This window comes from Juglans regia, chromosome 7, assembly GCF_001411555.2.
Source record: "Juglans regia cultivar Chandler chromosome 7, Walnut 2.0, whole genome shotgun sequence".
In the NCBI taxonomy this organism is placed as follows: Eukaryota; Viridiplantae; Streptophyta; class Magnoliopsida; order Fagales; family Juglandaceae; genus Juglans; species Juglans regia.
In genome coordinates this window covers 10,111,156-10,133,789 of record NC_049907.1, presented here as the reverse complement: position 1 = coordinate 10,133,789, position 22,634 = coordinate 10,111,156, and the positions used below count along the sequence as shown (strand labels likewise).

At 37.9% G+C, this 22,634-nt stretch overlaps 3 protein-coding genes and 1 long non-coding RNA gene across 6 annotated transcripts; 1 reads left to right on the top strand and 3 right to left on the bottom strand.

Moving 5' to 3' along the window:
- Positions 1 to 4,872: 4,872 nt before the first annotated feature.
- On the bottom strand, positions 4,873 to 6,025 carry LOC108996442 (ABC transporter F family member 2-like). Its single transcript, XM_018972337.1, has 5 exons — positions 5,962 to 6,025; positions 5,587 to 5,845; positions 5,317 to 5,409; positions 5,178 to 5,236; positions 4,873 to 4,921 (listed from the first exon to the last, which is right to left on the bottom strand). Exons 2-5 carry the CDS (start codon positions 5,641 to 5,643, stop codon positions 4,906 to 4,908), a joined length of 225 nt encoding a protein of 74 aa, XP_018827882.1. The 5' UTR covers positions 5,644 to 5,845; positions 5,962 to 6,025; the 3' UTR covers positions 4,873 to 4,905.
- A 146-nt stretch (positions 6,026 to 6,171) lies between these two features.
- LOC108996438 (protein FAR1-RELATED SEQUENCE 6-like) lies at positions 6,172 to 9,770 on the bottom strand. Its single transcript, XM_035691407.1, has 9 exons — positions 9,711 to 9,770; positions 9,514 to 9,624; positions 9,349 to 9,426; positions 9,169 to 9,268; positions 9,039 to 9,079; positions 8,719 to 8,785; positions 6,528 to 8,632; positions 6,288 to 6,428; positions 6,172 to 6,201 (listed from the first exon to the last, which is right to left on the bottom strand). The coding sequence occupies exons 1-9, from the start codon at positions 9,768 to 9,770 to the stop codon at positions 6,172 to 6,174; spliced, it is 2,733 nt and encodes a 910-aa protein (XP_035547300.1).
- Positions 9,771 to 12,175: 2,405 nt separating this feature from the next.
- On the top strand, positions 12,176 to 14,837 carry LOC108996467. Its single transcript, XR_001997009.2, has 2 exons — positions 12,176 to 12,401; positions 14,477 to 14,837. It is a non-coding gene; the product is annotated as an uncharacterized LOC108996467 (long non-coding RNA).
- A 401-nt stretch (positions 14,838 to 15,238) lies between these two features.
- Positions 15,239 to 19,062, bottom strand: LOC108996466 (protein trichome birefringence-like 25). Of its 3 annotated transcripts, XM_035692295.1 has the most exons (4): positions 19,041 to 19,058; positions 18,621 to 18,909; positions 17,985 to 18,268; positions 15,239 to 16,318 (listed from the first exon to the last, which is right to left on the bottom strand). In XM_035692295.1, exons 2-4 carry the CDS (start codon positions 18,880 to 18,882, stop codon positions 15,533 to 15,535), a joined length of 1,332 nt encoding a protein of 443 aa, XP_035548188.1. In that variant the 5' UTR covers positions 18,883 to 18,909; positions 19,041 to 19,058; the 3' UTR covers positions 15,239 to 15,532. The 3 variants fall into 3 exon arrangements, with proteins under 3 accessions (XP_035548188.1, XP_018827930.1, XP_018827931.2); XM_018972385.2 differs by having other exon boundaries at positions 18,621 to 19,062; XM_018972386.2 differs by lacking the exon at positions 19,041 to 19,058 and having other exon boundaries at positions 17,985 to 18,262; positions 18,621 to 18,969.
- Between the last annotated feature and the right edge of the window lie 3,572 nt (positions 19,063 to 22,634).

The following is a 22,634-nucleotide window of genomic DNA, read 5'->3' as shown; positions in this document are numbered from 1 at the left end:
TAAATATATTTAATTTTATTTTTAAAATTTTTTAAAATTATAAAAATATCCCTATTAAAATGATTTTTTTCTAATTTAATAAAGGACCTGTACATACAGTCTCCAAATGGATATTGCAAATAGAATTTCTCATAATCATCCCACCCGTAATACTAGCTAAGTATATTCGAATATTCTACTCAGCCTCCGGTTCGCTACCCGCACGCCACACTCCTGACGTGGCCGAACCCGGTTCCTCTCCACGTCACGGTTCTTTCTCTACTCAATCCTCTCTCGGATATGCATCTCACGCCACTCGACGAAACGTATCTCCCTCTTCAATACGCATCTCCATCTTCGAGCCTCAGAGAAACGTATCTCCCTCTTCGAGCTGCATCTCCATCTTCGAGCCTCAGAACACTCCCTCTTCGAGCCGCATCTCCATCTTCGACCCTCAGAACTCTCCCTCTCGAACCTCATACTCATCCCGACGGTGTAACTCCAAAATCTCCGAAACCCTAGAAAATCTCCAAAATCTCCCAAACCCTAGAAAATCTCCCAAACCCTAGAAACAACTAAGTGGAAGATATGCATTTTATTTCACCCCTTCTCTCTCCCCCCTTCAGCCCGAAGCCACTGGAGTGATGGGTGCTTAACCTTTGAAGACCCATCTCCCTCACCCCTTCAGTAGAAGAAATTTCATCTAAGGTAAGAAATTTTTTTTTCCAATTCGTTTTAAATGTCTACCTTTGAAGACCCATCTCTCATTTTGATTTATGCATTATTTTTGGAGACACAGGGACCGATTCACCACAACTGTTTGAAGAACCATCTCGCTGACTCCCTTCAGTTTTTCAGTTTGAAGAAATCTCCGTGAAAGGTAATTTTTGTTTCAAATTCAGTTTGTGCATCTACCTTTGTGTCAATGCCGATTGAAAACCCTAGTATTTTTTGTACTCCAAATAAAAAACCCTTTAGAAATTAGGTTACATCCCTTGTAAATTACATTTTGTTTTTGTAAAAGCTCTGTTATGAACAATGTGAAGTGTTGAATGTAAAATAATTGCCAAGTAAACAGTTAGCAATTTGCGCATTCTTTTAAGCCAGATAGTTTTGTTAGTTTTGTTAGTTGTACCCAAATCTTATGTTTGTATTAATTTGTATTTTAGTAAATTATATGCCTCTGGTTGGCTGTTTAAAACAATTCTCTCATGATCTCATTGTATTTATGCTAATGTGTAGTCACAAGTGGTCTGCATATGTGACACAATTTTTTTTTTTAGTTACTGGTCATGAAGTTACTGATAATTATTTCAATTGTCATACTATTGCCAAAAGGAAATTAAGGCAAAACCCTTTTCATCTTGGCAAACTTGCTAGTGCATTCCATTCATAATTTTGTGCAATAGAATATAGGTTTGTAATGGCAAAAGACTAGTGGCAGTATCATGAGATTGAACATGCAAAAGCAATATCTTAATACAGAGATCAAAAACAAAAAACTTATAAATCAACCAAATGATGAAAACTACTATTAAGGCTTCTGTTTGACTGTTGTGTCTCTCTCTTGGAGTTTCTGCATTTTTTTTGGGTTGTATTTATTCACCACAACCTTTGACCCATCTGCCCACCCCCTTCAGTAGAAGAAATCTCTATCAAAGGTATGTTTTTTTTTTTTCCAACAATGTTTGGGTGACTGCGAACACATATTCTGGTGGCAGATTAGGAATATCTTCTACCTCTAAATGTGTGTATATCCTATGTAGCGAGAATTAGGGAAATTTTCTTTTTCATTTTATGTGGTTTTTCCTTTGAACACTACTTATTAATATCTCTAATATTGTCATCATTTATAAAATTAAACGAGACCTTAATCAAATTTTTAGATTGTCTTGGACTAATATGTCACTTTTTAGTTTTTCACTAACTATTCAAAAGTTAAATCCCATGTTCTCTTTTAATTATCTTACTCTTTGTAATAATAAATACTATTTATTTAAACTTTATTTTATACTAATTATAAAATTGTTAATGGATTGTAACACGAAGCAAAATCACAACCTTTGTAATTTTTTGCATTGAAATTGTGCTCAATAGCAACCAAAGTCATGTTACACATTCTATCAATACAATGCGCTTGTTGTTAGCATTTTAACTGCTTTTGCTTGTTAGCATTTTAGCATTCATTTTTCTGGTTTTAGATAAATTTTTACTTGGTATGAAACAAAAAAAATAATGTCAAATTGATGTGAACAATAGATGCACCCAGATTTTATATGGCAGGTTTGATATTCTGCTCCTACTGTCTAATAATTCTGATAATGAAGCATGTGGGTAATAATTCAATGTTACACTTAAAGTATTTTATGTCAATCATCACGTAGATCAACTATGGCATCGATTCAATCATCATCATGTATACTTAATGATTTTGAAATGGAATTACTGAGTTGTTGGTGTGGTTTGAAAGCGCCATTAAGGATCTCCCACACCTCCAAAAATCCTGGAAGGAAATTTTATGCTTGTCCGAAATATGGAACGGTAAATAATTTGCCAAGTTTTGTATTGCTTTAACGCATGTACAAAATTATATATACATGAAGATTGAAATCCTTGAATTCTATACAGGAAGAAACAAGATGTCAATTCTTCATTTGGGCAGATATACTTCAATTAGTAGTATCTGAGAAAAACCTGGTGAGAGAGAATGAAATTCGGAAGAGGGAGGATGCTTTATTGTTGCGTGAGTATGAAGCTCAAAAAGAAAAGGAGAAACTAATAGAGAGAGAGAAAATGCTGAAGAAGCAAGAGGACCTACTTCGAGGAAAGTTAGTAGAGAATAGGGTTGTACGTATATTGTTGTGTTTATATTGGATTGTATCTCTTGTAATAGTTTTTGGTTGGTTCTGAATGTAGATGTATCATGTTAGTTTGAAATATAAATAGAATGATTAGATCCTAACATGTATGATATGTTATCTATGTAGTCTAATTATGACAGCTTAGGCTGGTTGCACTGTTATATGATTGAAACTGGGTAATTATATTTATGGTTGTTATGTGATTGTGGATGGGTAATTGAATATCTGGTTGTGAATGGCCCACTACAAGTGTGAATTTGGAGGTGGCTTAAGTAAGAAAAAGGAAATCCAATCTAAGCATAGAGAAATCCATTTCCTCTGCTTATTGAGCGCTTAAAGAAGTCAAGGTATGGGTTCTTGAGGTTTAACATTGTCAAATACGCCAATGTTGCCTTTTTTTTGCTTTTCTTCTCTTCTTTACGTGCAGTACTTCATTGATATGGGTAGTGCATTGTGGTTGTTAACAGTAGTCTTGGTTCTGCTGTGTATTGTGTTTTGTTTGGTCTTGTTGGTGGGAGTTTTGGTCATAGATTCTATTCTCCTATTCTGTGCACAAGACTTTGACATACTTCAGAGTTTAACACGAATGGGTGAGGCTGTTGGTTTCTCCAATTCTTTGCTGTTGAAATGCCTGATATTTGCTGCTGAAATGTCTTATCTTTGTGGCTAGTGGTATTTATTTTTTCTCAATTATTTCTATCCTGCTGATGTTAGCTTAATAGGAGAGCTGAATATCCAAAACAGATTCGTGTATAGTTGAGTTTTGCCTAGATTCGCATGATTATTAATAATTACTTGTATAAAATAAGTAAATACGTTGACCTTGTTTTTCATTTGGAGCCTTCTACATTGTAGATTTCTTCTATGCTAATTAGTGATAGCATGTAATGTTTGTGAGTACACAATTCAGATAACTTATTTCGTTGATGGTGTCTTGAATATACACAATTTCTGAATGGGGAGTGTTAATTAGAATTACTAGTCATATTTTCACATATATTTTCAACGAATCAGAATATATAGCTCAATGTGTATATAAACCCATATTTTACTATGGTTGTCATTTGTCTTTACAGGTGCTTATTTATTACAACAAATTGAATCAGCATTTAAAAATGGGTTATGCTTAGGACTTGGCGCAGAGGCAGAGGCATCTGGTGTTTCAACTATTCTTCCGTTCTGGTTGTGAATGTGCTGGACTTTTCTTTTATTTTTCTTGTATTTACCATGTATGTATTTAGAAGGATATTGTGACTTTCAGTTGTGGTTGAAGGAAAGAGGCAAATTTGCTTCATGGCATACTACCATCTTTATTGACTACTACATTGCCACAGTTTTCCAATATGCAATGGACATGCAATGGACGTATCATATAAAATTTCCCAATATTATCATGCAACGAAACCATCTTTTTAGACCTGAGAAATGGAGCATCTGAAGGATGCTGCAAGAAATAAAAATATCCATCTAACATATTGGAATTATTCAGCCATTACCATTTTGACAATACTGAATGTGGAAATCAACCAACCCAAACAAATGCAACTTCTCAACCATGGAGAGTAAAATCAGTTGGCGCATATTGTTTCTCTAATTTTTTACGTAATCTGTCCTCATCTAAACAAGCTAAGCATACAAGGTACAAATTTAATAATCTTGTGGGGTCTACGCATACAAGCTACGGAGCCATATTGTTTCTCACTTTACAGGATTTTCACAGAATTCACTTCTCAATAAAGTCCTTGATGTTCTTTGGCCAGATAAGGTACTCTTATCTTTTCTTTGATTCAGCCATATACTCGTGCGTCCAATAAGTTGGTTGTGCTGGCTTTAATAATTTGTCGCCTGGAAAAGTTGCACATATGCCTTCTGCAACTTCTACTCCAGTTCACTCTATTAGCATCCTGAAGAATATAGAAGTAAAATCATTATGGAAAGCTCATAGGAGATAAAGAAATAAAAATATAAAATCATCGCTAGATAGAAGTTAATACCTTCCTTCAGATTGAAGTTCAAGGAGAAGTGCATTGATCCCACCATTAATAAGAAAATCTTCATGAACGCCCTAAGCTAGTAGTTTCCTGATAAATCCAATTATCAAATGACTGAAAGGCAAACACTGAGAGGCAAAAGGCTTGTCCTTGAAAATTTCTTACAGGTAATCTAAAGGTTTCATGCTCATTTCCCAGAATTTACAAGAGGATCCCTATATAAAGGTTAGTCAGCAAACCTTAACAATATAATGATTATCACCATTATTCCTTAGTCACATGAACAAAGAAAAAAAAAATACAGTCCAAAATATCCAATCAAGTCCTTCATATTATAAAAGTCTACCTCAACATAGTACATAGGTTCATCACAATGAGGTCCCTCTCGAGCACCCCAGATGCAATCTGTCCAAAATACAAAATCCAATTAATGATGGGCTTAAAGTTTCTGCTTGTCATCTAATAGAAAACATCATTCCAATTACCTGGCCCCTGAACACGTACATTCCTTGACAGCATTCAGCAAATTCTTGTGCCACTTCACCAGAGACCGTGTCATCTAATAGCATGTTAGGCCCCTGCATGTATGGCAAATTCATTCCCAAACCCTTTTGTTGGCAAAAAACTACTGCTATTTTTCTTTTTTAATGCGAGTAGCAATTGACACAGCCACAAACTTATCCTCCCATTATGCATAATTCAAAGCTAAAATCCAACCTCCTACACCAACAGTATTATCCACAACACATATATACCTGAAGCAGAATCTTCCCAAGCGACATCCTCATCTGCCAGCCACTACAATCCGACATACAAATGATCTTTCCCCTCCACTAGCCACATTGCCTTAGATTTCAGAAGCAAACAGTTGCAGAAAATGACATATACTTGCCCATTCTAAATAAACTTTGATTATGTCAAAGTTTTGTGCAGAGAAGCTATGACCAAAACTCTATCACAAAACTATGTTACACAGCAGCAAATAGTTCAGCACAAGAGCAGCACCAATTTTTCCTGCACCAAAATAAAAATCACAACCATGAAGTTAAAAATCAGAGTGATTATACAGGCAAGGTTATTGAATAAACTATACTCTATCATAAAACCAACAGAGAACATTAACTATTCACCTTGAGAACCTAATATCTACACAGCATACATTTATTTTTCACAACCATAAATGCCCACACTCGCATCTATCTTCCACCATAGTTCACAAAAGCTGAGATCTCCAAAATATACATACAAAACTCAGCGACAATATCTCTATCTTCCACCATACTTCACAAAAGGCTGAGATCTCCAAAATATATATACAAAACTCAGCTACAACAGCATAGCTAAGTTCCATCGGGCAAGCTTGGCATAGCCTATATTGAAAATGTCAACATTATTCCTGAAGCAAACACTAAAACAGAAAAATATAAATAACAAAAAGGGGAAATAACACCAAAACCTGCTCATTGGCCGGAAGCATTGTGTTTTGTGTTAGAGTACTACACTGGGTTTGGATAACAACCTCATCAACAGCAGCACCAACTTCTGACACCGGGAGGTCAACATTGTCTTTAGGGTCGTCAAATAGATTCCTATATGTCTACATTGGAAAATAAAATCAATTGCATCTCTATCTTCAACAATATATATATGTTTCTCATAATATCTACCGTTACTAGTCCAAGGCTATATGTGATACCTGTTTTTTCTTTCTCTTCCTTGTAGCCTTCTCGACCATCGGGACCTTTCTTCTAGTTGGCGGTCTCCCTTTCCCACGAACAACGTGCGGGCTTAATATCTTCTTATCCTGATTGGCGACTACGTTCTCTTTTAATTTTCTTGAACCGGACTCAGTCTCTAATCCGACATACTTATGCTCAAAGTCATCCAACATATGAAAGAATGCATTCACATGCTCATCATTCCGGGAGACACGGGTCGCAAATCTTAGACATCTTTGTACGACAAGGTCATACCGTCGTGCATCCGCATTGACCCGTACATCATCATAACTACTCTTAACCAGTGTGTATCTTCTCTTTAAATCTTTCCTCCATCGATCCAACACATATTTCTCTGGCAGCTCATGAATGTACTTCATCTGACAGACTTTAAATGCATGCCTACAGAGAATCCCCCTCATCTCAAACAAGGCACACGTACATTGAACTTCGCATTCAGTTTCATTAAAGTAAACTATGCACTTCACAATTCTGGACTGTCCATCAGGTGTAGAGATTTCTTCCAAAACATCGAAGGTGGAAATGCTACCTTCATTGCCCACAAGTGAAGGGTTACATAAAAGCATCCCCCAAACCTCTGCTTGGACCTCTTTAAATTTTGCGTTCGTGTATAATGATTGAAACTGCCTCTCAATTTTGAATAGGGATACACATGGAATTGTTTGGTTACATGACTGGAAATCAGCTGTCGTCTCCGCCTCCACCTTCTTCCTCAAAGCATTATCAAATTGGTCGACAAATTCTTTCAATGTCGTACCGGAATGCACATATCCATCGAAGAACGCGTTCATGCTTTCAGACCGTTGAGTAGTGCTCATACCAGCCCAGAATACACCTTTTAAGTAGACTGGTACCCAAAATGACCTCTCGGTGTACAACCCCTGCAACCATGCATTCTCAATCAGCTCATATTTATGAATTAACTGCCCCCACTTCTCCTCAAATTGTTCTATATTTTGTGTATCATAGATTGCACTCTGAATTGCAGTCTTCAATCCTGCGTCATATGCGGAGTGGGATCCCAATTTCTCCGGCAGTTTCCGCATTATATGCCAGAGACAATATCTATGTCTTGCATTCGGGAATACAATCTCAATCGCATTCTTCATTGCCCTGTCTTGGTCTGTTATGATTGCTGCGGGTGCCCGTCCATTCATGCATTCTAACCATGCCTCAAACAACCACACGAAGGTACTTGTGTCCTCGCTTGAAATCAAGCCTGCCCCTAAGAGTATAGACTGTCCATGATGGTTTACTCCAACGAAGGGAGCAAACGGCATCCCGTACCTATTTGTTAGGTACGTAGTATCGAACGTGATAACGTCTCCAAAATACTCATATGCGGCCCGACTTCGTGCGTCAGCCCAAAACACATTCCTAACCCTAAACTCATCATCCACATCCATGACGGAAACAAAGTCATCATTCATTTTCCTCATTCTCTTAAAGTAGCCGTTTAGTGCTTCACCACCTCCTTTACTCATTCTTAAGTATCTAGCTTTGTCAATAAAATTCCTACAATCCTGCTCTTGGAAAGCTAAATTCTCAAACCCCCCCGCCTCAGTCACAAGTGCTTGGAAATTTTTATTCATCCGAATACCCGCTCTGTCATTCAAGTCAAGCATTCTCTGACTATATTCATCCAAATGTTTGTGAGATCTAAAAAATCTTGATTTTTGTGGACTAACTGTGCTGTGATTGTGAACAAGATCAACACTGGTCAACACCCATACCCCATTCACAAACCGGGCATTTATCTTTGCCTTACAATCAGTTTTTGTCGTTGGCCGTGGCTTTGATAAATTACTGTGGCTAGGATAATACTTCCCGCCACGTGCACAACCAATTGTCACATACTTCGCACTCCCATCCAGATCTCTCTTCGTTCTTCTTATGATAACACCAAAACCCTCTTGTTTGGCGTATCGTTTGTAATAGTCTAAAACCTCTTTATCAGTAGCAAAGTGCATACCAGCGTTTGGAGGCTCAACTCTATTATCATCATCTGAGACTTCATTCATCCCCTCCCCGTTTGGCTCTATATTTATGTCGGATGAAGTTCCTGACAAGAAAGATTGCATGGTTAGTAAAAATTCAAATGTTTACTATATTTAGTAGATGTTAACTGATATGCATGTAAAATTAGACCTTCTAAATTCTGATCAGCTACAGAATTGGATGGCATCGATGGCACACGCGGTGGCATCGTCGAGTGCTGCATATTTCGAGATGCACATTATTTAGTAAGGAAAATATGGAGGTACAAGAAACAAGCACAAAAATAAACTACAAATGAACTACCTGGGTTGTATCTTCACATCATGTCAACTCCTCCGGAATACTAGGTTGAGGGGATGGCATGGTTGGTCCAAAGGGTGGCGGTGCGAGATGCTGCAAAAAATTTTTACTTAGTTACAATGACTCAAACCCACGCATTAAACAAAATCAATATCCATTCTACACTATACCTGGCTACCCCAAGCATATGGAAATGGATGTGGATATGTTCCTGAGAAGGAAGATATCCACATGGTTAGGAACAATATATGTATTTTTAATATATTTAGTGGATGTTAACTGATATGGTTAAAAGTGTACCTCCTAAATTCTTTTCAGCTACAGAATTGGATGGCATAGTTGATGACTCACTTGCGCAATGTGGGTAGGGCATAGTTGGCACACATAGTGGCATCGCCGACTGCATAATTTTTCATAATGCACGTTATAAGATAAGGAAAATACAAACGTACAAGAAACAATCATACTCAAATGAACTACCTGGGTTGTATCTTCACATCGTCTCAACTCCTCTGGATTACTTGACAGAGGGGATGGCATGGTTGTTCCTTGGGGTGGCTGTGGCAGATGCTACAAAAAATCTCTATTGTTAGCATGACTCAAACCCATGCAATAAAAAAAATCAATATACTAAAATAACTTTACCTGACTACCCCAAGCGTACGGCGTTGGATGTGGATATGGATATGGATATGGATATGGATTTGGAGGCATCATATATGGCACGTTATATGGATTTACATTTCCATAATATCCCTATAATATATAAATAATCAATGGATTAAGTAAATGCTAACAATATCCCAGGCTGCGATATTTTCAAATAACCAACTAAAGCATACCTGGTTTCCTGAAATCGATGTAGAAGGCCTGGGTGGCCTTCCATCTTCCTCTTCGCCCATCACACAATTTATTCAATATCTATTGATGAAACAATATTATATCAACATAAGAAATCCCACAACCTATTATTGAATGGGTATAGAAGCTAAGGGCTGGAAAAAAAACCTGCATACATCCATCGCTACTCTTTTAGAATTTAAATGAAACTTGTTTTTATAAATGTGCTTGTTATAAGAATATTGGAATTTTAAAAACATATCTTCCATTTAATATATGAAACCCCATTCAATATATGAATTGCTAGCGTATGTGACATGTTTGTCTTTGTTAGAGTTCCTATAATTCTTGGAAGCAACATTTGGAAGCAACATAATAGAGGACAGTGAAAAAATTAAAGACTTCAGACTCGCATTACCCAAATGCATCTAATAGTCTAAACTGTTTCTCTAGACTATCCCACATTTGTTTATAAACTAGTTTTCCATTTACTTGCACAAAGGCAACAAACAACCCCATCCAACTAAACATTAGTGGACCAATTTGTTTCACACAAACTATTGTGCAGAATATATAGCCTCATGAGTCATCTATAAGGATGGCTTAATGGGACCAAATTGTTTCAGAACATAAATTTTTTTTTCCTTATATGTAAAAAATCCCATAACTTCTAAAGATAGTTTATTTTTATTAGAGAAAATAAGGGCCAAATATTTAGCATTCACAACCAGTTGACCACTGCTTGCAATATCATTTACCTTTTCCAAATGTGTTGTTCATTAGATAATATTATTCAATCTCTAGTTCTCTTTTTATGTAAGTATCTTCTCCAAATAAAAATTTCAAAATGATATTTCAAACATCTTTATTGTTTGTTTGTTTTTTTCTTTGACTAGATATCCTTATCCTCTTATATCATTATCATCAAGTTCATGTCTTTTTAGGGTATTTATAAATCCATATAAAAAAAAAACAAAGACCTTTTCCAAATGTGTTGTTCATTAGATAATATTATTCAATCTCTAGTTCTCTTTTTATGTAAGTATCTTCTCCAAATAAAAATTTCAAAATGATATTTCAAACATCTTTATTGTTTGTTTGTTTTTTTCTTTGACTAGATATCCTTATCCTCTTATATCATTATCATCAAGTTCATGTCTTTTTAGGATATTTATAAATACATATAAAAAAAAAACCAAACAAACAATTAAGATGTTTGAAATATCATTTTGAAATTTTTATTTGGAGAAGTCACGCAACTGCTACTGATTGGGCATGTTGAAAAAACAAAATAAAATACAACAATATCAAAAATCAATTGGGCATTGCTTAATATAGTGGAGGTGCCGTTCAAATACCTCCTATCTATCTCCTTCTTGTTGGTGGGTGGTTTACGCAAACATGGGGCCAGAGTATCTGTACAGAATGTTGAAAACACAGATTAAAACAGGAATAAAAAGAGAAAAATAAAAACCCATTCTCTTTTATTTCTTACCCTTACAGTGGCTCTCGGCAGCAGCAACCCAGTGGAGGAGCCACGCACTCGGTGGTTACTGTGAGTCACTCGGTGCTATACGCCGTGATGGAGCCACCCACGCACTTCCGGAGTGATGGAGACGCACGGGGCTGGCAGAGGGTGAGGCCGGCGGCGAAAGGACACCAGCTGGGGGAGTGGAGGAGAGAACGCGGGGGAAGGAGACGACGCAGAACGCGGGGGAACGACGCAGGGAGACGAAGCAGAACGCGGGGGAAGGGAGACGAAGCAGAACGCGGGGGAAGGAGACGAAGCAGGGCGACGAAGCAGGTAGACGAAGCAGGCTGAGTAGAACGCGGGAGATGACGCAGACAGGGCGACGAAGCAGAACGCGGGCGATGCGGGCGACGCAGGCGACGCGGGAGACGAAGCAAGGAGACGAACGCGGGTCGGGGGGGGGGAATTGAAATCAAACTAAAAAGGGAAACGCATGTTTGCATTAAAAATAAAAAAAAAAAAAATAAAATACACGTCGGATGGAGTGCGGTGGATGGATGAACAGTAGGCACCTGTATAGTAGAACTCAAGTATATTAATTTCCTCCAGCGTAGCAGCGGATCCGAAGCCCTACCAAGGATTGGAGAATGTCAAGCCATGAGGCAAACCATTCTCATCACGTGCTTAGACTATATAAATAGAGTTCAAAGAACACAATTGATTTAACTTCTAAACCATCTGAGAATTAAAAACACTCTCCACACTCTATTCATCGAAGGTGTCTCTTACCACACCTAACCTATCTCATTTTCTTGTTGCAGGTTACTAAAAGTCGTTAGCAGAAATTCGAAACACGTCCGTAACATATACATTTGTAATATGTTACCACGAGTGAATATACGTTTGTAAGCTGATTGACAAATTCTTCAAGTACATTACTGGCCCTAAGAGCTTCCCTGCTTAGTATCAAGCAAAGCCCGATCCCGGCCCAAAAGCTACAGGGCCTGGCCTTTTCCCACTCTTAAAAGATTATGCGAGGGACAGAGGAGAACCAGACCCAGCCACCCGCTACGTATAATATCGCAGAAGAAGAGAAATCGCTAAGAACGAGAAGTAGAAGAAAATGATCTACAGGAAATGGAGTCTCCTTACTGGCCCAGTAGCAATTCTCGGCGGCATAGTCGGCGCTGTGGTCGTTGCCAACTTCGTCTTCTTCGAGCACGTAAAAGCTCTATCATCTTTTTCTTTCTGGGATGAAATTTCGATTGTGTTATCTTAATGTCTCTATCTTTTCTTTTCAGATCCTCTATTTTTTTCATAGACTCAAATGAGTTATTTTTGTTTGATTGAAGGCCTCTTCTTACTGGGTTAGATCGGGACTGGCTGAGTTGATTAGAAAGTTAGGGTTTTGAAATTTAGTATCGTTTATGTTACTATAAGCGGAACTGTGATTGATCGGAATCTAGAGGGAAAGACATTCAAGAGTTTGAGTATTTGATTCCGACTGTTTGGGTCTCTGGAAATGTAAAATCTGCGCTGTTTTACTGGGTAGTTATATGGCTTAAGCAATAGGTGAAATCGTGACATTTGACTTTCTCTTTCCTTCCTTTGCTTCTAATCCTGACGTGTTGTTATATTATTTTCTCACGAGAAATACCCGGAGCTGTTTGCGGCTTACCGTGATCCTTGTGAATTCTGCATTGGATCTCTTAAGTTTAGTATCAAGTGTGATGATGATTTGAATAGGGAATTGCATCTTTTATATTTCTCCAAAGTCTTGAGGTCTAATTTGTTGATCATGGAGCTTTGGCTATTGGTAGGATCTGGGTGGGCTCTTGTCTAATCAAATTCATGCGTGACTTTGTCAATGGATAATGTAATTTTCTTGAGTCATAAAGTATAACATGTTCTACATAGGTTTTTCTGATGTGTACTCCTTCGTGTACCTGGTACTCCCTCTTATATGTATACATATATCTTTAAAGTTTACCACGCTACGTGTGCCTGTAATACTGGTTTGATTATTTTCACCAACATAGGTTGAAAAATGTTCTGGTAATTGATTTTGAAAAGCTTAGGATTCCTAGGGTGCTTTATAGTATTCGACATTTATAATGATATGAGAGAAGCCTCTCCTCTCACATTGAAAAGGAAGGATAACTACTGTATTTATAGAAGCACCTCACTTTGGGAATTATAGAAAGTGACATCTGTTCCATATGTTTAGGATACTACTTTCGATGGAGACTTGCTCAACATGCTTTCTTTCTTTTTCAAACTTTTGGCTTCCTGGAAACGAATGGAGCCTCATATGCTCTTTTTGGTTGTTGGAAAACCTCATAAAGCTAAAGATGCTATTGGATTCGTGAGGGCCAGTGAGGCCTGGGTACCAGCTATGATGAGTAGACCGAATTGTTTCCTAAATGCAGACATTGGGCTTGTTGGTGCTTAGGACGGGGAGTGTTGACCTCTATTAAGCCTAAGCACCATTCACTGTAATACTATACTCGACGGTGGCTTCATACGGTATAATGTAGGTTAGGAGATTTCTCGAAACTGTTATGTGGTAGCTCATTTTGCTTAACGCATGCTTTTTCGTTGAGTCTCCATGCCTATACCGGTGGTGAATCAAAGAGGCAGGATGCCCTCGTAAGGGGAGGGGGAGGGATTATAGGGTCACACTTTTTAGAAATGTCTAAACACTGTTGGAAGTTTTTTTTTTTGATAAGTAAGAAGAAGTTTTATTAGAAATGAATGTATAGGCGAAACCCATGTACACATGAAGTATACAAAAGAAAACACCCAAGTACATTCTAGGAAACGGAAAGCGACATTAGAAAATCTGAACGGAAGATCCGTTAGTCACTAAAGCAGAAAACCAAAACAGCAAAGAGTGCACAAAGAAATTCCAAAGTTGCTCCAAGTATGCTCCTTGTCATTAAAACACCGCTCATTCCTTTCCATCCAAATGCACCACATGAGACACAAAGGGACCATCTTCCAAGCTGCATCCACTTGAGTGCAACCACGAAGCCCTTTCCAGCGTGCTAGAAGATCTACCACTCTCAAAGGCACGACCCATGCGAAGCTGGTTCTACAAAAAATGGGATTTGAACCTTAGACCTCAGGGCCGGGGGGAGCATATTCCCCAGCCCAAGGCCTTTACTACTTGAGCCAACCCCTAGGGGGGAGCCAGTCCGGCAATGTTATGTATGCTGGCTGGTGTTCTAATTTTTCTGAATTTGATTGGGAAATTGTGATCGATATTAATTTTCTTTCACATATTTTAAATTGCAGGATCCATTCCTTAAGCCAGAGCAAAAGAAGCAAGATGCACCACCAGCAACCAAGTAAAAGAAAAGAGGTGGACAGTTGGTGTTCAATGTGATTTATGGCTGTATCCGGGTCTGTGTTTTGCTTGAGTATGTTTGTCAAGCACACTAACTTTTAGTCACATAGTGGATCTTGAATTTTTATTTGAATAATACTTCTGAGATTCCGAAGCAAAATTGACTAATGATAAAGTGCTATATTAGAATTCGGTTACCTCAATGAAGAAGTTATTTCTGAATCCAAAGAATGACTTGTGTTGAAGTTGCCGTTTGAGCCCTAAATTCTTATTCGAATAATATTGAATTTGACTTGGTAGACTGGGAATCAATGAAAAAGTCTTTTTTGTTTCAAAATAATCTTATTAAGGTCATGAATATTGAATCTCATAATGTTTTGTCTGAGCAGCTGCGATCAACAATTTGTCAGCCTAATGTTGGAAGTGGCTTAACCAACTGGATTTTGGTTTTTCATTAGTGGTTGGAATTTGGTGCTCTAATGCATCCGTGGTATTTGTGGCTCCAATTATAGCCCATTTCTTTAAGCATTTTATATCTGGTAGCCATTCTGGAAGATGTGCTTGTTTTTGGACGGGAACTTCAGATTCAAGATCAGAATGAATAACTTGTCGAGGCTTATGCCAACGGCCTTGTAGCTTTACTATATTTACATACTCCTCTCTCGGGAGGGATATCCTGGATGGCCTTCCTGGTGATTTCATTTAGAGCATGCTGAAACTCGGTTGTTACATCCCAACACGATAAATACTTAAGGTATGCCAAAAACTTTTAGTGCTATAATACAATGAAATGAATTCGATCTCATTTTTAGACTTCGCATCCCAACAGTGAAAGCTGTCAGGAAAATGCCTTCCTGGTAGCTTGTGATAAATCAACGTGTAGAGGAATTATCCGAGTAAAACACGATGGAGAGTATGTGCAGATGGCAAGAAGACCACATCTCAAATATTCATAATCAACTTAGCCGGGGACCCTCAAAACGCAGATAACCCAAAGCTTAAAATCATCTGTATTTTTCACCATTCACCAGCAATTCCATCACCAAGTCATTCCAAGAGTCTATTGGCCCTGGCAAGCACCAATGCAAACAATCATTCTGAACTTTGGCATTCTTATCATTCGCAAAGGGCTGGAACTGCCGGTAGGGTCCCGGGTGCCCATCAGGCCTCAATATTGAAAGGCGGGTTGTATCCAAAAGCTTCAACATCACCCCATTTTCAGATCCTACTGCAGCAGCCTTGTCAAATTCTTCCAACTCGATGTCACGCATCATACGGTCCACATCTCTCATATCAACCTCGCCGTCTTTGAATGGCATTGTTCGGTTGCAGTATCCTCCACTGAACCATTCTCCATTCTCAAAGTGGTCTGGCGTGGTAGTTCTGAAGAAAACAAATGCCTTCTGGCCATGACGTGTGAGAAAGTTGAGAACCAGCTGAAGTGCCTTGCGATATGCATAGTCAAATCCTAGCTCTGTCAAGTTCTTTCCAGGGCAGTAATGACAGCCTGCGATGGTGTTGTTCTCATGGTAAATTGCCGTTTTGAGAAACCATTTGCCACCAGCAATTACCATGTAATCAAAATTCTTATATTGATTGGTCCAAGTTTCGTCGAGTTTGTCAAGGTAGAGCTGGATTTCTGACGAAGAAACCCCATTCGTGTCCTCAAAGATGGCTGCTTTTGTGAGGAAAGGAGTCCAAATTACTGAAAGTGTGAAGTTGTGAGTAGGAAAGTGCCATCTTTTGGAGCGGTATTCCTCATCGTGGTAGACCTCAACAGCTTGTTCCACCTGTGGGACGGCAAAATTGTTATTTGTAGAATCAAATCGTCAAAACCGAAGAGTGTCTGTGACACGCACTCAATGCCCCGGAGTCAACAAAACAACAATAACAGAAACAACTTCAGACGGCAAACTCAATCAACCATGTCAGGTGGCGGTAGGTCCAAGTATATGTTCACTATAATTACTTAATATTTTAGGACACCGGGGGTCTAGATTCTTGAGAATGAACATACAATACAGTCCTGTCCCACTATGTACTTGTTCTCAGTTAGGTAAACTTTTTTCGTGGGGATGATATTGAGCATAGCTCAGCAACGCATGAAAATGAGAGAGGAACAAAACAGCCATTTAAATTGTCTGCATATTGCAACCAGCCTTTTTCTCGTTATTGTGTTCAAGTAGGGTAAAATGACCAACATTTCTAATTAAAGAACTCGAACAGAGGCAATCAAACTAGTAAATGCTGTTAACTATTAATTATACAAGTCGGTTTCCCTTGCTTCTTTCCTCCCCTTTGTTATTGAAGACTGATGAAATTTATGGGCCTAATTCATCTCATAAAACCGGTTGTATAAGAGAGGATTGCTCATTGCTTATAAACATGCCCAAGACCTTGTCCACAGTCAATGTGGGATTATTCCTCAACACCCTCCCTCACGTGCAGGCCAGTATTTTTTCTGGTCCTTGTCACGGGGTAAGTAGTGTAGGCCCACATTCGTCCTATGGCAGGCTCTGATACCATGATGAAATTTATGGGCCTAACTCATCTCATAAAACCGGTTGTATAAGAGAGGATTGCTCATTGCTTATAAACATGCCCAAGACCTTGTCCACAGTCAATGTGGGATTATTCCTCAACACCCTTCCTCACGTGCAGGCCAGTATTTTTTCTGGTCCTTGTCACGGGGTAAGTAGTGTAGGCCCACATTCGTCCTATGGCATGCTCTGATACCATGATGAAATTTATGGGCCTAACTCATCTCATAAAACCGGTTGTATAAGAGATGATTGCTCATTGCTTATAAACATGCCCAAGACCTTGTCCACAGTCAATGTGTGATTATTCCTCAACAAAGACTACTTTATCTGGAGAGTAGATCAAAATAACTGCCAACTAGGGTTTTGTTGGTGATAAGTAAACCTAAACCAATCAGTGCTAATAAATGTAGAAAAACCAATAACAGGAATGTCCACGATACTAAACTGTTAACATTCAGGAAAAGCCACATCCCACATGATAGGTAAACCTGCTTAGACAAGACATTACAACCTCCTCAGAGCAGTAGTCGAACCACAACCAACACGATAAATACTCTCTAGGAATGGCTCATGAGAGCTCTCTAGGTGCTGTAGAAAGAGGGAAGTCTTGGTCATGGAATGACACCTAACACTGATAACCCATAACTGTTCACTCCATGCTTTCACCAATTTTTATTGCCAACGAAAAAGTGGTAAAGTTTTCACAATTGTTAAAGAGTCAAGGATGCTTAGCTTTAACCCGAATCTTGGAAGACAGCGTAAAGCACATATTGATGATTACAGTGCTTAAGCAATCAACTAAGCAAGAGAAAAAGGAATATTTAACAACCAAAACAGATATAAAGACATGATTCGAAGAAAACATGACAACCAAAATCTGATATTTCTAAGTACTACTCAGATTAAAGTGTACCTGTGAGAGAATACAGAGCAATGACTGCACATGGTTACGTGAAATGGAATCGCCAACAAAGGCCCATGACTTATTCCTCATAAGGTCTAGAAATCTCTCGGAATTGAACCTGGGTAACTCACAGTCGAGTGGACGCCACCTCCAGAAAAGGTAGCCTGAATCGGGACGCCCATTCCTCATACAATTTTGATGACTCTCAACCACATGGCAGCTCTCGTCGGTGTAAGCTGGACCTGATTTGTCAGCTATCCAATCTCCCGTGAATATATCACACTTTTCTGCAACTATATGGCGTCAAAACAAAATCAACATAATTGTCTGATAGAAAATCATAGTGGGCACTGATATTTAAGGAAGGAGAGTACACTGGAATTAAACTCGAAAACAATCCACTGAATATGGAAGGTACTTATTTTTTTTATCTGTGCCCAAAATGACAAACTAGTTTGCTAGCAAACAAAAGCTCATAAGAAGAGAGAACTTATTTTCTAACAATAGAAAAGACGCAATAAAAAACCAGCCCGCTATTTTTCTTGAAGGAAACAAAAATCAAAGAAAACCCATTTTCTAAGCTAATTTGCATGTTCTCTCATTCATGCATGCCTTCAAATAAAAAACGATGGAAAAGTTCCTCACCATTATCAGATGTATGGTTTTCATTTACAGGAGAAACAGCAGAAACAGGCGCCTGAGTGGAGACAGAAACCACAGGGGACTCTGTTTTTCTCTCAGAAACAGGGGGTGTCTCTAACTGTGAAGAAATCCTGATCGAATCAGAGGAGAAAAGACGAAAAGCCAGACCCAATAAGAGAAATGAGACAGCAAACTTCACAAAGACATGATTGAGTTTGTGGAGTGATAACAGCAGTTTCGAATCCCGTTTCATTGCCTTCACCATTTGGTGTAGAAAAAAACCAAGAAATCTCTGAGCAGTTGGGGAGAGAGAGAAAGAGAGAGAGAGAGAGAGAGAGAGAGAGAGAGAGAAGGAGAGGAGATAGTGTATTAGCATGAAAAAATTATTATTGAGGATGTAAAAGAGAGAAGAAGGTTGCTTACAAGGACGTGTTGTCTCTTTACGCTTCTTTGCAGCGGAGTTATGGCCGAGTGTGGATATTAAAGACTCGAGCGTCAGATATTTGTACCGTGTGATATACGAAAAGAACGTCGGCGTTTTGACCTCACATTCAAGTTTTAACTTTTATGAATCCACTGACACTTTTTATAAAAGAACTGTTGTGACAGCTACGCACTTTTTAAGGCGAAGGAAATCGCTTTAAAATATTTTTAGAAAAAAACTCGATCACATACCCAACATGCAATAGAAATTTAATTTTAAATCTTTTATCTGATCAAATTCTACAGAAATTTAAACGACTTACAATTAAATGTGATTGTTTTTTTTTTTTTAAATTTTTGCATTAAAATACATTAATTAAAATAAATCAACATCTTACTTTATAATTTTGGAAATTACAGGGGCCAAGTTGTTCTTCTGTTATATTTTGGTTTCGAATTACTAAATATCTTTGTTCAAACTTTAAAGCTACGAATGAAAAAATATATATAAATTGAGTTATATGATAGGAATTATATAATAACATTACACAGTCGATAAATATTATAAGATTTACTTAACATGTGTTAAGAACTTAAAATTCACACACCAACTCTAAAGAGAGTGATTCTTTTATATTTAATCATCTTAGAACTTGGTTGCACTTCAACTTCAAGCAAAAGAGAAATAATAAGAATAATGCTATACATCAGTTACTATTCACTCTCACACTCTATACTTATAGTTTTTTTTTTTTTTTTTGTTTCATAAGGTATGAGAGTGTTTTTAATAGGGTGTGAAGTAGTGAATAGTGGCTGATGATAAATTTTTTTAAAATAATAAATAAAGACAAAAATAAATAAAAATTGGTACAATGGGGTACAAATGCAGATGAAGAGAAGAATATATGTCAACCGGTCCAGATCTAAACACTTTGTTCTGATTATTTTGGTAGCAAGTTATTGGGAAGAACCGTGCTACAGCCCCCGCTCCCTCTCCCGCTCTCAGTCCCGCTCAGTGTAAAATGTAGTGTTTTTTTATTTTATTTTTTTATACATGTATTTTTTTAACACTATAAAATATTTTTTAAAAAAATAAAAAAATTATAATATCATTAAAAAACACTTACTTAATCATTAAGTAAAAAAAAAATATATTAAAAAAATAAAAAAATGTAGCGGGACCGGGAGCGACCGGGAGTGGTGAGAGTAGCATTATTCTATTGGGAAAGCCATTCTGATGCACATGTCCTGTTTGCCATCTAAACATTTGATAGTGACTGCTTTTAGAGTGTTGTTACATCAAAGGTGGACCACTTTTTATTATATATTTAGCTAAAAAAAAAAATTAATAATATAATTATATTCCAACTGATTATATTATGTGGGCATGATGATTTACACATGTTTGATTAATAAAATGTTTTTATTTTTTAAAAAAATAATAGGGTATGGGGTTCATATCAGTCAAAATTAAATGGACCAACCTAACACCATGCACCAACTTATTTAGAAGGGAAGGAAAAGATTTGAGAGCTTATACATCTTTATTTATTGACTAAGACACTTAAACTAACACCAAAAATAATTATTGCTCTCACTTGTATTGGTGCATGCGGGTAGAACAATTGATAGTTAGGAATTGGAGAAGTATAATATAAAAGGAGCATGCTACTCGTGGCCCTAAACAAAAACTTGGTTCATCCATTAAGGGCATGTGGGTTCTTTTAAATAAACCAGTCAAAGATTGGCCCAATCTTGCTAGGGGTGCTGCCCATCATTCGTGAGTATATTATTATTAGAAAAATGATAGTTGTAGTCGTAAGATTACAAACGCCACGCAATCACTTTGAAAAGAAATGAATAAATACGATATCTACATGAAAAGAAAATTAATTTTTTAATAGTGGACTCACTCTTTTTCAAAGCGACTGCACGGCGTTTGCGCGCTCCACGACTGTATGTAGCATTACTCTTATTATTATGAGGTTATTATGCTCCGTTGCTATTTATAGCGCGGAGTACATAATCACCCCCACCATTATCTTGTTCATGTTATCAAATTAATACTTGTGTTTAGATAAAAATGGCTAGTGGTCTTCACTCACAAAACTTACTACATGCTGATACCCCGTATAAAGTCACTTCATAGATAATGGTCATGAGCTCAATTTTTAAAAAATAACGACTCACTCTCAACTAGCTAACAGATGCAAAGTTAACACATTACCATAGTGTCCTCAGTCCTTCGGGACCCAACAGAGTCTGGTGAGGAATTTCTTATTTTACAAGAGGAGTTCAAACGGAAGGCAAGAAAGGGGAGGGTCATCTGACCATACTGTTCACATTCTCCCTTGATCGAAAAATGCACGAACAATTTAGCACCATCTATAGGATTCATTTATTGCTTTCCATATAAAAGGTTGCATGACCAAATAAAGACTATTTCTATACAAGAGACGCATCTAGCAAAATTACTCCAAAAGAACCACGAACATAAGCCTCTTATCACTATGTTATTTAAAGTTTAAAATAGCATGCGTCGGGGCGTATGTTGCACATGTAGGCACTACACGCTTGTGCATACGATGTGCAAGGGTGAGTACCAAAGCTTGCCCCCAAGCACAACAGGCACTTAGCTTGCCCTCCCTGGGAATACCTCAGGCGCCCAAGTAATGAAACTTGTCCTGAGGAACAAGCATATTAGGTGAGAAATGAAGCTTGCCCCATGCAAAAAGCTTTGCGAGTACTTTGCTTGCTGCACTACCCACGCTCATGGGCAAGCAATGAAGGTCGCCCCGAGCAACAAGCGTGCCAGGCACTTAATTCCCTAGTGCTACATTTCTCTCAAAGCAACCATAATGGTGGGCTATGTGCCCGCCATAGATCATGCATCATTCCACTAGTTCCTAGTAATCCCTTAGTCGCAAGCTACATATGTGATCGTGAATTCGCGGGTTCAATCCCTCTTCAAATCTCATGGCCCTTTGTTCCTTGGCAAATCGGGATAGTATTGAAAATTTGGCTACATATTCTTCTACCATTATAGATCCTTGCTTTAGATTGGTAAATACTTTTGCCTGATTTCCTTGACAATTTGTGGATAGTATTTGTCAAAGAACTATTGTTTGAATTGTCTTCATAAAATGTATCCCTCCGCCAAGGTATATACCAATTGCTGCTTCCTGGAGATCCACCACCTCTTATGCTCTGATACCAAATAAGCAGTGACAACCCAGGTTTTCTTTTTTATATTTACTGAGAAAATGAATAAATAATAGACTAATAATATTTCAATAACTTTTTCTTATATTCGAGTCCTCTTCACTATCCTTTGTTGATAAATCTTGTTTATTGTAGTATGCAAAGCAATCTAAAATGGAAACTCTAGAGCAACATGAACAACATTGTTAATGCCTACACGGGTCCAATGCTAGGTATAGGAAACTTCAACTCTATTCTCGGTCAATCTAAGAAATATGGAGGAAAACCCTTTGCAAACTCCTCTCGTCAGGGTGGTTTAAAAACCTTTATGCACGAAAACGGTCTGGTTGATATGGGATTCTCAAGTCCAATACAATTGGTCAAACAATAGAC

Coding starts and splice junctions, on each gene's coding strand:
- LOC108996466 (XM_018972385.2), bottom strand. CDS start 18,993: ATGCTAATACACTATCTCCTCTCCTTCTCTCTCTCTCTCTCTCTCTCT. Junction 18,269..18,620: donor AAACCATACATCTGATAATG/GTGAGGAACTTT, acceptor GACGCCATATAG/TTGCAGAAAAGTGTGATATA. Junction 16,319..17,984: donor TGCTCTGTATTCTCTCACAG/GTACACTTTAAT, acceptor GCCGTCCCACAG/GTGGAACAAGCTGTTGAGGT.
- LOC108996438 (XM_035691407.1), bottom strand. CDS start 9,770: ATGGGCGAAGAGGAAGATGGAAGGCCACCCAGGCCTTCTACATCGATT. Junction 8,786..9,038: donor CATATGCTTGGGGTAGCCAG/GTATAGTGTAGA, acceptor CGAAATATGCAG/CACTCGACGATGCCACCGCG. Junction 6,429..6,527: donor GGAAGAGAAAGAAAAAACAG/GTATCACATATA, acceptor TTTCCAATGTAG/ACATATAGGAATCTATTTGA.
- LOC108996442 (XM_018972337.1), bottom strand. CDS start 5,643: ATGTCGGATTGTAGTGGCTGGCAGATGAGGATGTCGCTTGGGAAGATT. Junction 5,410..5,586: donor TTGGGAAGATTCTGCTTCAG/GTATATATGTGT, acceptor CCATACATGCAG/GGGCCTAACATGCTATTAGA. Junction 5,237..5,316: donor TGTACGTGTTCAGGGGCCAG/GTAATTGGAATG, acceptor TATTTTGGACAG/ATTGCATCTGGGGTGCTCGA.